Genomic DNA, 15,224 nt, shown 5'->3' on the forward strand with positions numbered 1-15,224 from the left:
CTGGCTGTACCTGCAAGACAACAGAAAGGTCTCACCTGGCTTCCAAGACAGCCAAGGCCCAGGAGACTAGTTTGAGGCAGGTTTTAGAGTCAGTGCAGTAAGAGGCTCCTATGCCCTAGAGGCATCAGCTGTGCCATCACCAGAGATGATGATCACCCTACCTTTGCAAGCAACCCAAGGCACCCTGAACAGYCACTTGATTTTCATTTTCCCCATATTTCCAAGGGCCAGGACACAAGACACTGGAGAAATCCTTTATTGGCACAGTTGTTTCATTCATATACACCAAAGCTCTGTCTCACTTGTCTGAGTAAGCAGAGGTAAGGGGCTATTTATACAGTACAAGGGGAGGGCCTGCTTCACTCATTTCAGGCTTGTTGCCATGTACCTTGTGCTTAAAAAGAAAATAAAAACTATTTTGCTGTATTAGTGTTGGCAAATCACATGATTCCTCCTACACAGCTACTAAACCTCCCCCCAGTAACAAAAATAAGTTTTTTCTTTCTTAATGGTTGTGGCTCAAAAAAAAAATCTTTAGTTGTGTGCAAAGCAGCAAGTTGCCTCTAAGCTTCTGTAAGCTAGATTTACAGAGCATCCCTCTTCTCTGCTCAGTTCAGCATCTGCAGCCCCAAAGCACTCCACCGCACTCCCTTCAGCTGCAGCATCCTTCCAAAGGCATGACCTAAAGCACACCAAGGTGCACAGGCAACTCCACCTTGGACAAGCATGGTATGGTTTGCCCTTTCCAACATGCACCCAAGTGCTCAGGGAGCTCTGGCTAGGCCCTTCCCTAAAGATCAATAACCCCAGGCTACAGCAGTAAAAACAAACAGCTGAGAAACAAGTGGTTTAAAAAGCAGCCRAATGGAGCAGAGCAAGCAATTCACAAAGGACTTGTCACAGGCAGGAGGGGCTTTATGCAGCTCCAGCCCCACATCAAGAAAGTCAGTGTTTGTCATTAACAGGTCTAAGTTTAGCCAATTCAACAAGGCACAAGCTCTATAACATGTCCTGCTTGCTTTGGGCACTGAAGAGGCAGACCACTCCAGCCAGGGGTGCACAAATCATGCCTTAAAGTGGCCTGGGTTTCCTGGCAGGTTTGGTCTCCACTGCCTTACYAAGTCCCTACTCCCAGCACAAAGCTGCTGCTCCCTGTCCTCCCCAAATCCACTATATTGGGCTGGATGGCTGCAAGAGATTCAAGCTAACCAAACACTGGCACAAGATGCCAGCAACCCCCACTGCAGTCCTCTGAGCAGGGAATGCCCCACCAGCCCCACACGCACCAGGAGCRGGGGGCTTGCAGAGAGCAGCTCACATATCAGTAGAGGACCTGCTGCCTCCAGCTCCACCACACAATTAAAAAAACAAAACCAAAAAAAGATAAAAGCTTTAATAAAGTAACCTCAACTATAGTCTCTTAGAGTGGGGGCTCTGCACCCAATCTATCAGTTAAAAGCATCAGGGACTCAGGATTATTTGTGATTTGATCAATTCAGCAGCAGTGCAAGAGGAACYTTACATCCTCTTCCAGTACTGCATCGTACTGGGGATGCCAGCCACAATCTCCGACTCAATGCCGCAGTGGTCCTGTCCTCGGAGGATTTTGAAGAAGCCTGGAAGCACATGAAGGCCAAGTTAGTCTCCTCATTGCAGCTAGGGCCACACTAAGGCTCAAAGAACCAGGGCCCCCTCAGACAAGCCTCCTGAAGGTGGTAACCTCCAGTGCCTCACCATTATCACCCCAGTCGGTATTCCAGGAGTTTGCAGCCAGCCAGTAAGGAGTGCCGTTTTCAACTCCCCAGCCGAGGATCCGGATTGCGTGGCCTCCAACCTGCTCCCCAGACACGTGCTGGTATACCCCTGCAAGACAACACACCAGCTCACCAACAGTCCCCTGTCCTTCCATGTACACTACCAGCTTTAAGACACTTGATATCAAAACCCAAAGAGACCAGCTGAGAAGAGCTGTTTTCTGGTTAAGCTCCCGATTTGAGTGCATTTAAATTGAGCAATGAAGCTTTTGGAGGAAGGACAACTGCAAGAGCCTTCTTGCACCTCCCTTACCCAATGCAGACATGCCCTGAGGGCAAAAGCAGCGAGGGAAGGACTAATGCCTGTCAGCTCATCATACCACACACCCAGAGACACTGAGGTAAGAGCTCCAAAGGCAGCACATCCCAAGCAGTTCATAACCGGGGTCCAAGCCAGGAGAACCATCTTCCAGGATTTTACCAAAAATCCCAGCAGTTGTTCTCAGCTGCAATTTTAGGGGGTCCCTGTTGGGGCTTGCCCCAAGCATCTACTCCCCTTGCTATAAACCAATGAACACAAGAGGTTATCTGCCCATGTTCTTGCACTGTGCAGGTAAAAGCCCAGTACTGCAGTCTGGGCATGAGGTCTTCTTCTGGACTGAGGTAGAGGGGAGGGACAAGGCTACACAAGATAGGCCCAACGGATGAAGGCTACACTTCCCCAGGCCCACAGAAGGACCTTAGGTTCACACCTGAATATTTTGGGAAACCAGGCCACACCAAACCTCCTCAGAAAAAATGCAGCAGGGAACAGGGCTTCCAAGTCCCTTTGTGCTGATGCATCAGTACACATCACTCACCGGACTTGTACATGAGGAAGTCCTCGTAGACAATAAAGGCTCCTTCCACTGGGCCGTTCTTGTAGATCTCAGCCATGATTTCCTTCTCACTGTGAGGGACGCCGTAGGATGTGATGCCTAGGGAGGAAGGGGAAGTCCTACTGTCAGCATGACATTGTCAGGCCACCTAGATTTTGGGACAGCTACACTGACTGCTTAATGTGACTGTGAAAGAAGGCTTCTCCAGTTACAGATGAAACAACTGCTTAAGATGCAAGGCAGGGAAGTCTGCTCATCCCTTTTCCAGAAGGAAGGATTGAACATAAGAGTCCTATTCTGTACCCAAAGATCTATTTCAGACCCCTTCAGCAGGAGGGGAAATTCTCCTTGTACAGCCTTATCTCCAAAATGGAAACTCACCAGCACCACTCAGAAGAGAAGATGTCTTCTCCTGGGTTGTGTTGCTTGAATGGGAGGTGAAGGCCCAAGCTTTCACTCTATGAATTCAAAAAGCTTCTCCATATACAGAGGTTTCCTCTGCCCTTCCCACTCTGCTTTCAACACTAGACCAAGCCAGAGCAAACAGTACACACCCAGGCCTTCAGACAAACCAAGTCATCTCCAACAAGCAGCCAGATTGCCCTACATTTATAGTCCCAGCAACCCCCAAGGGGGAAAGGAGGGAAAAGGCTTTGAGGTCAGACTCCCACAGGGCTCAGCACTATGCTCCTTTGCACACTGTCAGAGCAGCTGATCGAGTTACCTCTCCTCAGCTGCAATGCTATAGCTATGAGGTCTCACCAGTTGAGTGTCTGGGAGCCTCAGCTGAGCGATGGTGATCGCTTCAGCTCCCAAGTCTGCCTGCTCAGGCAGAACACCAAAGCTTGAAGCAAGTGCTGGCAGCAGCAAAAGGGTTTCCCTTGTCAGCAAATACAAAACATGCATCTGCCCAGCTCACACTGGCTTCAGGAACACTGGTCCTGAGGACATGAGCTGGACACAGAAAACAGCCACCATAAAACAGCTTGGGAAGAGGTTTGTCCCTGACAATTCTGAACAGCTGCTGGGACCAGCTCTGGAGCTCCCATGCATCAGGAACAAGGCTCAAGCAGAAGCCACCTCCCTTACCATAGTGCTTGTCCTCCTTGTATGAAGGTGAGTAGCCAGGTTCGCAGCGTCGCTCACACCTGGGGGTGTCCCCACCCTCACCTGTGCATGGTGGCCGGGAGCCGTTGACATGGTGCTCRCAAGGAGGGATGGAGTAGGGACGGCAGCCTGTCGAGAGCAGGGGTGTGAAGGGGCTGCCCCCAAGCCCACCCTTCCACACACCACCCCCAACAGCCATGCTAGAGCAGGGACCAGATTGTGCTGGTAAYGGGTTTCTCTTCAGACTGCTTTCCACCAGCTCAGTCTTGACAATGCCACGGAAGAGATGGAAACAAACAGCTTATGGCCATGTCACRAGGAGACAGAGGTTGCTTTTTTGARAGAGAAGCACATCAGGAGCGCTCCTTCCCTCATCCACAGTGCATTAAATGGGCCAGAAGAAAAAATTCACAGGAAGCAGGAGCCTTGTGCTGTTTTGTAGGTCTGTGACTACTGCGCTCCATTCCTGGATGGGTCTACTGCAATTAGGTGCTGCTTGGGGCCCCTTGTCCCAAAGGGGTCATCAGGAGGCGCTGTGGGGATAGGAGCAGCTATGAGGATGCAGACCTGCACCCAGAAGAAGGGCAAAGGGTGCAGCTGAGCCTGTAACCATGCAGAGATGCCCCTCTTTCCTTTCACAAGGGTACATGCCAGGACTTACCTACATGGGAGTCGTAGAGACCACCAGACACAAGGCCCCTCTCTGTCCAGTACCTCCACGCACTGGTGGGATAACCACCATTGCACCTGCAGAAAAGGGACAGCTGTCTCAGCTCAGGCCTGCTCAGAGCCTTCCCCTTTCGGGGAAGGATGAGGAAATGGAGGCAGCTTGAGATGGCTAAAGGAAAGCTTTCTCCAGGCAGGTCCTTTTTAAGTTCATCTCCCCCTTCCCCAGGATTTCTAGGCCTTGACACAGGAAGGCCTGGATATCCAGGCAGGARCAAGCTAAGAGCATCCATGCCTCCAAATCCCAAAGCAGTAGTGCCTCCTTTTCCAGGAGTCTCCTCACCAGGTCCTTGGTCAGCCTTTGTCCCCAGGAACAGCAGAAACCAAACAACAACCTGGAGCCTCGACTCCCAGCCCTGCTCTCCRATGGGAGAACATTTGCACCTGAAGACCAAGACTTTGGGGCTACTAGAAGATCCCTCCTTTGGCTTAGGCAGCCACCAATTGTGAGCCTGGGAGCATGAGAAAGCATCTCTATGTGCTTGCCCTCCCTAAACCAGCCATCATCATCCAGCTGCTGCTGGAGGCAGGATATGGCCCACTCAGACCTTTAGGCTGTACAGTCACCTTTATGTTCCCATCTAATTCCAGCATCTATAGCATTAGCTACTGGTTGAGCTTCCTGCCAGTTAGGGAGTTAAGAGGCACAGGACAAGGAAGACAGAGCTGAAACAGTACCAGCATCTTCAGTTTGTGTCCTCTCTCCTCCCACACCCCTTTAAGAGCACAAGCATCAGTAGTAGCTCACCCCATGCCACACTCAAAGCCACAGCATGACAACAAGTCCTCCGCCGAGACCTCCACGTTCACCTTGGCATTCGTATGAACACAGATTCTGTCTGAAATGGCTTCTACAGCGCCAAACGCCTGTGGACAGTCCCAAAAACCAAAGATCATCACATGCTGGTCACRGGAAAGACAAAAATACACTTCTGGCACATGGTCCACAGCGGCTCACTGGCAGGAAGGGAAGTGAGTTGTGTGCACCAGAGTCTGGCCAGGAGAAACCCACATGTGAAAAGCTCAAACACTGCATCCAACCCCCATCACTCATGCCCAAAGGCTTTGAAGGTCATTGCTGGAGCAGAACAGGTACTCTCTCCTGCACAGAAGTGTGTCACATTGAAGCAGTCAGATCCAAGCCATGGTGGACAGAAGGAATATGAACTCACTGACCCGCAAGGAAACTCATACAGACAGCAAAGCAGCACCAGGGCCAATAGCTGCTACCTCCCTGTGCTGGAGGAAGTCTCACTTCCTCCACAAACTCTGGGGAGGTTCCAGGAGGAGGAGAAATACAACCTAGTAATCTACACAGTTCAGTAGCAAACTCAGCAGTACACTTTTTTTGGCCAGCATACTCTGTATAGACACAGCCATAACCACACAGCAGCAGCAGCCAAAACGCTCTTACCCAGCAAGAGCCGCAGGAGCCCTGGTCTCTTATCTCGTTGATGGTTGGGCAGTTGGGCCACTGCTTCCGTGAGTCAAAGTTATCTGGCAAGTCCATATCTGCAGCAAAATCTACCCTGCAAGTGAAAAGAGGTAAGTCTTATTATAGGAATACCAGTGTAACAGGTCTAGGTGCAGAGGCCTCTAAGCTCCACTGAAGGTGACCAAGACAACAAGTGCTCCTGGGCAGCCAGAACACTTATTTGCTTATTAAGGAGAATAAATACTTCTGAAGTCCTCAGACCAGGTGAGCAATTTCCCAGTGTTTTCCAGTTCAAGGACTGCAAGTTAGATGATTGCTCCAGCATCCTGCAGGACACAGGGTGGAAGTTTACCACACATGTTCCTGTGCTCAGCTCTGTACAGGATGCACACCAGGTACCAAGGAGCAAGCTGTGAACACTGCACCCCCAAACAGCTGGCTCTCTGGGGGTTAGGGCATGCTCCTGACACAGGAGACTGGGTCAAGCCCCTCTGCAGGATTTGGCTCAGCCCTGGCCCCTCTGTTCCTGCCACCAGGCTGTTCGTTATCACAACAGAGGAAGAGGGCCTTTTCAGAAATTGTCCCCCTTTGGGTAGACTGAGCTCTGACAGCTTTCTGAAGACCCAAGCTCTTCTGTGGGGTGGGATTTACCTTGCTTGCTCTCTGGCTCACCCAAGGCCTCAGCTCTGGCACAGGCATGCATGGGGAGCTCTGGCAGCTTGCAAGAACAAGGACGTTGCACCCCCTTCACATAAAGGGCTTTTTGCAAATCGAGCATCCAGTCCCAGAGCACCCCACGTGGCAGCACTCAGGGGAACCCTGCTCAGAGCCTGTTGGGGAAGGGCCTTCACCCACCCCAGACTCGCACAGGAGCATCCACACAAGCTTTTGCAGGGCCATCACCTTCCCTTCTCTGACTACTCACCTGACTGGGAGCTTGGGCCCACCCAGGAATGTGCCACAGAGCTTCTTCACGTAACTCATGTCAGTGTTGTAGAAGTTGTGTCCTGCCTGGGAAGAGACAGAGTGACTGCACACTACTCTCCACAGCTACTGAGTGCAGTCCACAGCCACAGAGTGACCAGCCTGGGGCTCCAGATCTCCCTCGAACCCAGCCTGTATCTGATACTTGCTTTTAAAATCCAGGGGTCAAGAGCCAACCTGCCTACGGTGACAGGACAACACAGCCCCTTCCAGAAGTGGGGCACCGTGGCCAATAAGCCAAAGTCCAACTCTAGGCTTTGGCCACAGCAGCCTGGCCAAGCCAGGTTTGGCTAGGTCACCGATACACTTTCATACTTGCTGCTCGTTTCCAGTCTCCTGCAGAGTTTCCTCTCCTCTCAGTATTGCTCCTCATCTACAAATTCATCAGTGCTCTGTTCTAAGGAGGAGGTACACAGTTATTGTCACCGCAGGAATCCCTGATGGCATCAACTCATTGGAGAGGCCAGCTGGGACCCAAGGCTGGTTGGATGCAAGCACTGTGATGAGACCCTCAAATCACAGCTGTTAAGTCCTATGGTGAGATCATCCCACAATCCATCCAAAAAGCCCCCTGTACTCACCTTCCAGGTGGTGTTGAGCTTGTTTATGTGGTTGACCAAGTCACTGGAGAGGGGAGGGTAGTAAGGAACACTCCGGGCATTGGCAAAGGCCACCAGGACACACAGGACAGACACGGACTGCCACATCTTGGCTTCAGAACAGGTCCCTTCAACCTGCCAAATGATTTGGTTATCATTTGCTCAAACACCAGAGCGAAACCATCTCAACCCAGGGTCAGACCACTCTGCTGCAAGCAGGATCTGGCAGGGCTTGGCAGAAGGACTGCCAGAAGCTGTTTATCAGCAACACACAGGAAGATAAAGCACATGCCTGCACAAAGTTCCTCCCAATCCTAATTTATCCAGGAGATCAGGAGCAATGCAAGAGTGTGCTAATAACTCCCTTCCTGCAGCTCAGAAGAAATCAGACAGGGCAAGGCTGTTTGGTTGACTGCCGCCGGATCGGTAGCAGCAGGAAAATTGCTTTTGAAGCAGATCCAAGAGTTTCAGCTTGGAGGGCCTTACAAGCTGTGTTTACTTCCACAAAACAGAAGAGCTAAGGACTAAGAGAAGGAATAAATGATCTCCCCCACCACATCAGACCCCAGCAGAGCTGCAGTCCCCACATGCTTGCTAGCCTGCCATCCTTGCACAGCACTCACTTGGAGTGCTTTGAGGGCATCCCTCCCACAGCTCCCCTCCAAATCACATTCCTGGGCTTTACAGCCTCATTTTGGCCAGTCCACCACCCTCAGGACCCTAATCACGGTCACAACCCCCTGAGGGAAGGGATTCCTGCCCACACAGAGTGGGTCCAAGCACCACAGGAGCAGCCCATCACTACAGCCCATGCTCCCCTCTCATGCAGGGCTTTTCCAMAAGGGAGGTTTGAAGCTGCATCCCTCGGTGCAGGGTGCCAAGAAAGTCCCGGGCCAGGGAACAGAAACACAGAGGGAGAAATCCAGGAGTGAGGCAAGAGTCAGCCACAGGCCTCCTGCCTCCCACATGGAAGCACAAAGCACCACCACAGCATAGGTACAAGTTCAGTTTCGCCAACTGCGTGATCCTCAGCTCAGTCAAGCCCTTTAAGTAACTTGACCCTCAGTTTAAAGTTTGCTGGTGTTGAGAGGAGACACTCCAGCCTCACCRCCACATTGCCTTGCGCCACCCAGGCATCAATTCGGCTCATTCATGCAGCAGAAAACTAGTCTGCTAGATGGAGGCTTGGAGGACAGGCAGCCACACCACCACTCCATTTCTTCCTGCCTGGTTTTACCTAATTTAAGTTAAATCACCCCACTCTGTTTTAACCCCTTTACACACCTACAGCCCAAGCAGCAACCCTTCATGTTCCTCAGCACCTCTGCACCCAACTCAGGATCAGACATCCAGGCAGATTATGAGCCGACCGGCCTTTGCAAACCCACTGGGGTATCCTCCTCCACCACAGCCTCCCAACTCACTTTAACAAAGCTCAGTCAGCCCCAAACAAGCTTCCAGCCTGGCTGGCAATCCAAGACCTCAGCTAGTCTGCAGAGCCCCAAACAGCAGAGACACTCAGGCTTTAATTCCTACTCATCTCAGCGAGTTAARCACGTAATCACCTCCAAGGCTTAAGCCCTTCTGGGCAAATATGCCTAAGCAGCTGGACAAATAGCTACTGCCAGCAGCTCTGCAGTCTCATGACAGCAAAGCTTTCTGAACAGCCACGTTCAAGCTGAGGATGGACAGACGCATGCACATTTCCATGCAGGCTGCCTCCACCCACTCACAGCCAAGTTTAGCCTCTCTTCTCCCAGAGAAGAAAGCCCAGCAGGAGTGTCCTACTTTCTGCCAGCTACAAGTCCAGGAGGTTGCAGCTAACAGTATAAAAGGGCTTTTTTTTTTCCCCCCCGCCATCATTTATTTTCATGTGGCTTCTTTGTGTTTTCAACAGGACGCTTGGCTTGAAACCCAGCTGAGTTTCAGAAACTCTCAGTCCCTCCTACCCCCAAATCTCACTTCTTTGTAGAGGTTTTACATACATTTACTTGCTTAGAGGTTTTTCCACAGACAAGGGACTTGGTGGTATTGCCAGAGGACAGGTCTCCAAACCCTCTTTTCTTGCCCCACTTTCCTGCTTAGTCAGCAGAAAGGACATTACACCCAGAGAAACAAAACGCACATTTACAAAGCTAGCGCTGGTTTTGACTAGTGCACCTTAAACGCAGCTATAGGAAGCCTATAGGTGACCAGCCCAAGTCAGGTGCAAGAAGTGGAGCAAAGCATCTTCTCTACCCCTTCCTCGGGATCCCTGACGCCTCCCTGGGCTGAGCCACCACGCACAGGCTTTGCTGCATGGAGAACGGGTCCGCGCTGTGCCATGGGAGTCCCCAGCAGCCGGTTAGCGAAGGGAGGTGGCCTACCATAAGTCCATTTGGCCCCCACTGGGGAGGGGGCACCTCATTTCTGTTAAGTGGGTCTAAAGAAAGGCCTTGCCTGCCCTGTTGGAGAGTCACAACACCCAGAATGAAGACAACACACACTGGAAAGCCACAGGCTGACCTTCCTATACCCATACACAGCTTGTAAAGCTGGAACAAACTGAACTAGCTACAGCTGAGCTGGGTCCAGAGCATTTAAATCCCCCCCACAACACACACACACCCCTTCCTAGTCTCCCCCCAGCTTCAAGTGCCTGGTATAACACCAGAGTTTGGTCAAACCCCACTGCACCCACAAGATGTGCCCCCACCACCACACCTTTATAACATCACAGGGCATCCAGGCCCCCAGCAAGGTCACTCAGATGGTGCAACAGCCTGGCCACGTTCAGGGGAAGGCATCAGGCCAAGTGTCCCTGCAAGGCTCCTGGTGAGCAACCGGCAGAGCCAAAGCCTCCACTACCACTGACACAGGGAGCATAGCTCAGCTCTAAGGCTAAAAGCCTCCTCTGTGGTCTTTAAAAACCCTCCATCCTTCCAGCAGTAAAGTTTCTATTTTCCACAGCACAGAAGGGAGGCACTTTTGAGGCCAAAAACCACTTGATACAGGTTTGTTTTCAGTCGGACGCTTGTGAACTTGATGACATTCCAAAAAACCTACTCCGCAAAGCCTCCTGCGTCACTAAGGCTGCTTGCCCAGGGCTCCCGACGGACAGCCTCAGAAAGGTTCTCATCCTCAGGTTACAGGATCACAGTGGCTATCAGCTGTGAGCTCCAGTCAACCTGAGACCGAGCTGAAAAGAGATATCCTCTTTGCAATGCAGTCTCCCCTCTGACAGGCACCGGCATTTTAAGCAGGATGCCTGCTGCATTGCATCTGCCCCACAAAGTGGCTCAGAGCCAGCAAACCCAGCAGCAGAAAGCAGCTATGTCTCCCAGTGCAACCCATCAGCTGGGAGCCAGTCAGTCACTTTTATAGAGAAGTCTCCAGCCAAATCTCCTATGGGCTCTGCGCCAGAAGTTTTTGAGGGGCTGGGACTCAAAGCTAGAATCGGTTGTCAGGATGCTGCTGGATGACATGGAATATCCTGGGATCTGGGTGGAGAAGGAAGGGGAAGCCCTTTGATCTCACATGATTTGTTCCTCCCTATCATGCCACAGCTGAAGCAAGTACCCTGTGCATAACAAATCTATATATAGAGCAAGAGCAGGCACAGGACTTGTGGGATGAATTTCTGCAGACAACTGCGAGATGTTGAGTCACATGCACCTGGCTAACCAGAGGCAGGCCGGTCACCAGGCAGCTTAAAGGCATTTGGGAGGCAAAGCAGAAGTAAAAGCAAGGCTGCTGGCTTCTGTGACCATTCCCTTTCCCCACAGATAAGGCTGAGTAAGATACTTCACGCGGCAGCTTTATCTTGCAAGTATTTCCCCACCATCACTATCTCTTCCACACACACTGTTGCTCTGCAGGCGGTTAGCACCTCATCTCCTTCCTTCTTAAAGCTTCATTGCAAATTCAAATATCAAATATCACCCAAAGAGCAGCACCAAAACCAAGCCTGGGTAGAGACATGCGATGTGGGCAGCTAAAGCTCTCGATCCAAGCAGTGGCTGGTTTCAGAGAGACTCCCTATTGCTAAATCTCCTTGTCCCCTGCCCCACTGGCTCCATCCTATGTCCTACCAAGCACAGGACACAGAGCCTTCTTCAGGTACAGGCTCAGCCCTCCAGCCCTGCTCCCCTCCAAGGAACCAAGCGCATTCAGGAACCAACTGCCACAACATTTGCCCAAACACCAGGACAGGCAACCTACGCACACAAGACCCCAAAGCTCAAAAGGCAGCAGATCCAGCCTGGCTGCACACACACACAGAACACACAAGGCCCACAGCCTCACAGCTTGAGGATGACTCTGGCAGAGGTTGTCTTCACAGGCCAAACCCCACCACAGCCTCTTAACTTGGCAAAAGAAGGTGGCTGAGCAGGCAAAAAAAACTTGGCTGTTTGACTTCTTCAGACACAGCAACTTCATCTCAGCAACCCCTCCGGATCCCAGGGAGATGTTTGGGGCTTGCAGCCAGCCCTCAAGAGCTGTTCCACCTCCCCTTGGTCTGTGGACCTGGGAGCTGAGAGCAAGTCCCCTGCCAAGGGCTTTGGGATCCAAAGCATCTCAGTGCAGTCTCTCAAAGGGAGAACAAAATCACCTCCAGAAAGTAGCTACCCATGAGCGAGCTCACACCTGACCCAGGGCAGGACCCACACAACTCAAGTCTTCTAGCAGCTGGATGCTCACTAAGAGGAACTTTGGCCATACAAGCACAGCCCTCAAGCTGCTAACCAGGGAGAAGTGCTTCAGAGGCAGCGCCGAGGCTGAACGCGCTCAGACGCAAGCAAGAGCTGCAAGAGCAGCTCCAGCATGCGAGGGAGGAGAGTATCCGCAGCGAGATGGTGGCAGCTCATGCTGCACCACCCACGCGCAGTCCCTCTGCACCTCCTGCTGCTGCCTGCAATCACACAAGCAGAGGGAGGGAGGTAAGGAAGCGACTTATCACCCAGATCCCCCACCACACCTGGGAGATTTTGAAGCTAGATGCAGCTTCCTGCCTGCTTTCCCAGAAACAGACCCACAAACACTCAGATCACATTAAACCAGAGAGAAGAGCAGGTCTGAGGGTCACGTAACCTTCTCCCATATTGCTGAAGCAACCAAGGGAGACACACCTTTATCTCCAAATCGCGACAGGGGACCCTGAGCAAACCCCTTTGCAGTTCACAGCAGCCCTAGCTGCAGAGACCCACCAGAAGGCTCTTCTGCACATTGCTCAGAGATCTAAGAGCACAGGCCCCATTTAACTAGGGATTTTTCTCCACTCCTTTCCCCATGCTCCTTTTGCAGTCAAATGGGTAGGAGACAGGCTATTCAAAGCACAGCTTTTAGGTTTAGGCAGACTAGGCCACAAGATAAGTCCCACCCAGAAGCACTTCTCAGCTGGTTCACAGTGCCTGGGCCAAACCCCTCCAGGCACAGACAGAGGCACCCACCCATTCTTCACACATCCGAGGAAGATAAAAGCTGTCTCACTGTCACAGCTGTAGCTCACCATCCCTCCAGGGTTAGAGGTGCTCAGCAAAACTCAAGTCATGGGGCCTCCTCCAGCAGCAGCCCTCCTCCCAGGATGAGCTTTGTCCTTCGTTCAGGCCAGCGCTGCGCTGGCTGCCAGTATTTGTGCGTGACTCGAAGCCACAATAAAGCAAGTGTGTAAACGAAGCAATCCTGCTTAGCTTGATGCACTGCCAGTTTAGCTTGGTGGCCCACATGTATGCAATGAACCTAAGGCCAGGTGACTTCATTACAGGCATGACTATTATTAAAGCTCAAAACATTGTCCTCTTCCCTCCCCCCCCTTTTTTCTTTTAATATGCAAGACCCACTCTTTCCCACCCTGCATTCCTTTTCAAGGAAAGCCAGACCATTAGCACAGGCTGGATAGCTAACAACAAAAACAAACAAAAAAAGAACAAAACAAAAAACCCCACTTGAGACAAGTTGCCATGGTCATCTATACCACTTGCCTTAACAGAAAATGAAATTTCCAAATTCCTCCCTAATGGAACTGCACTGATTTTTCTTCTTCACAGAAGAACTTCTTAGAGACCAATCCATAAACCAGAGTCTTGCACAAGACCTCAGCTGCTGCAGCAGACACCATAATAGCAATAATCTAATTCACTGCCCTCATCAACACTCCCAACTTTGTGACCTGGAGGGAAACACAGTGAGGAAGTGCTTTTTGCTGTATCAGGGCAATCCTTAGAGTGCAACAGATGGACCATTGCACAGCAGACAGGAGTGATGCAGCTTTTCTCCAGCGCCATCTCCAAGCCGGAGTCGCGGTGCCGGGAGCCGTGTGCATCACGGGATGTTCCCAGAAGCACTTCAGCGGGTGCCAGCCCGACCTCCCCAGCGTCAGCTGACGAGCAGGCCTGTTTTGTTTCAGTCTTCATTATGAAAACAAGATTTCCTCTCTCCTCCCCCTCCGCTTCCAGGAAGACTAGCTGCTTCTCAAAGACGCGCAGCGGGTTAAGGGAGTCTCCCCTGCAACAAAACGTCATGCGGAGCCCAACGCACACCGCAGCATCCCTCCGGGGCCTGCGACGGCTAAAAAACGAGGTGCACCCGATAGCCAAAACAGAGCCTGCCCCGACGGCTCCTCCGCTCGCACCCTCGCTGCGGGGAGGGCGGCAGAGGCCGGTGCGGGGCTGGGGCCAGCCGGGGAGCATCGCCCCAGCGGACACCCCAGGATCCCCTCCTGGGGGGGGGGGACAACGCGGCACCGGCCCCCCGGCAGCTTGCGCTGCCCCTCGCGGAGGACGGGAGCAGAAAAGACCCCTTGCAGCAGCCGGGCGGGCGGCGGAGCCCTGTGACCGCGGCGGGTTTGCTCCGACCGCTCCGCAGCCCTCGGGGCCCGGGAGGCGCAACGCTCCGCGCCCGGCTCCGGCGAAGCAAAGCGGGGAAGGCCCCGACGTGTGTCCCCGCACACACAAACACAAATGCGCGAACACACCGGGCTCTGCAGCGCAGAAACCCGGCACGCACCCGCGGACCGCCCTTACCTGCCCCCGCCGCACTGCGCCGCGCCCGCGCCCCGCCGCGCTCCTTATGCGCCGCCGCGGATCCGCTCCGGCCCCCCCGGCGCTGCGGGCCCGCCCCGCGGTGACTCACCGCCCCGAGCCGCCTCCGCGGCCGCCGACGGGGGCAGCTCCCAGCGGCTGAGTCATCCCGGCTGCGTCCCGCCTCCGTCCCGCCTCCGTCCCGCCGCCGTCCATCTCCATCCGAACTGCATCCCATCTCCGTCCCACCTCCATGCCACCAGCGTCTCGCCTCCGTCCTGCTTGCATCCTGCTTGCATCCTGCCTGCTTCCCGTCTGCACCCCGCTTCCATCCCACCTCCATCCCACCTGCATCCTAACTGCATCTCTCTTCCACCCCACCTCCATTTTGCTTGCATCCCACTGCCATCCCGCCTCCATCCTGATTGCATCACATGTCCACCCTGCCTCCATCCTGCTTGCTTCCCATCTGCATCCCACTTCCATCCCACCTTCATCCTGCTTCCATCCCACCTCCATCCCACCTGCATCCTAACTGCATCCCTCTTCCACCCCACCTCCATTTCGCTTGCATCCCACTGCCATCCTGCCTCCATCCTGACTGCATCACATGTCCACCCTGCCTCCATCCTGACTGCATCCTGCCTGTTTCCCTTCTGCATCCCACCTCCATCCCCTCCCATCCCACCTCCACCCTAACTGCATCCTTCCCCCATCCCACCTTCATCCTGCTTGCATCCTGC

The 15,224-nt window shown here is 53.0% G+C and overlaps 1 protein-coding gene across 1 annotated transcript; it reads right to left on the reverse strand.

Moving 5' to 3' along the window:
- Window positions 1-240: 240 nt before the first annotated feature.
- CTSB (cathepsin B) lies at window positions 241-14,523 on the reverse strand. The gene is made up of 10 exons (XM_026061101.1): window positions 14,485-14,523; window positions 7,466-7,618; window positions 6,826-6,911; window positions 5,880-5,994; window positions 5,214-5,332; window positions 4,401-4,486; window positions 3,722-3,868; window positions 2,615-2,731; window positions 1,735-1,863; window positions 241-1,616 (listed from the first exon to the last, which is right to left on the reverse strand). Exons 2-10 carry the CDS (start codon window positions 7,589-7,591, stop codon window positions 1,519-1,521), a joined length of 1,023 nt encoding a protein of 340 aa, XP_025916886.1. The 5' UTR covers window positions 7,592-7,618; window positions 14,485-14,523; the 3' UTR covers window positions 241-1,518.
- Between the last annotated feature and the right edge of the window lie 701 nt (window positions 14,524-15,224).

This window comes from Apteryx rowi, unplaced genomic scaffold (genome assembly GCF_003343035.1).
Source record: "Apteryx rowi isolate R43461 unplaced genomic scaffold, aptRow1 scaffold_176, whole genome shotgun sequence".
Lineage (NCBI taxonomy): Eukaryota > Metazoa > Chordata > Aves > Apterygiformes > Apterygidae > Apteryx > Apteryx rowi.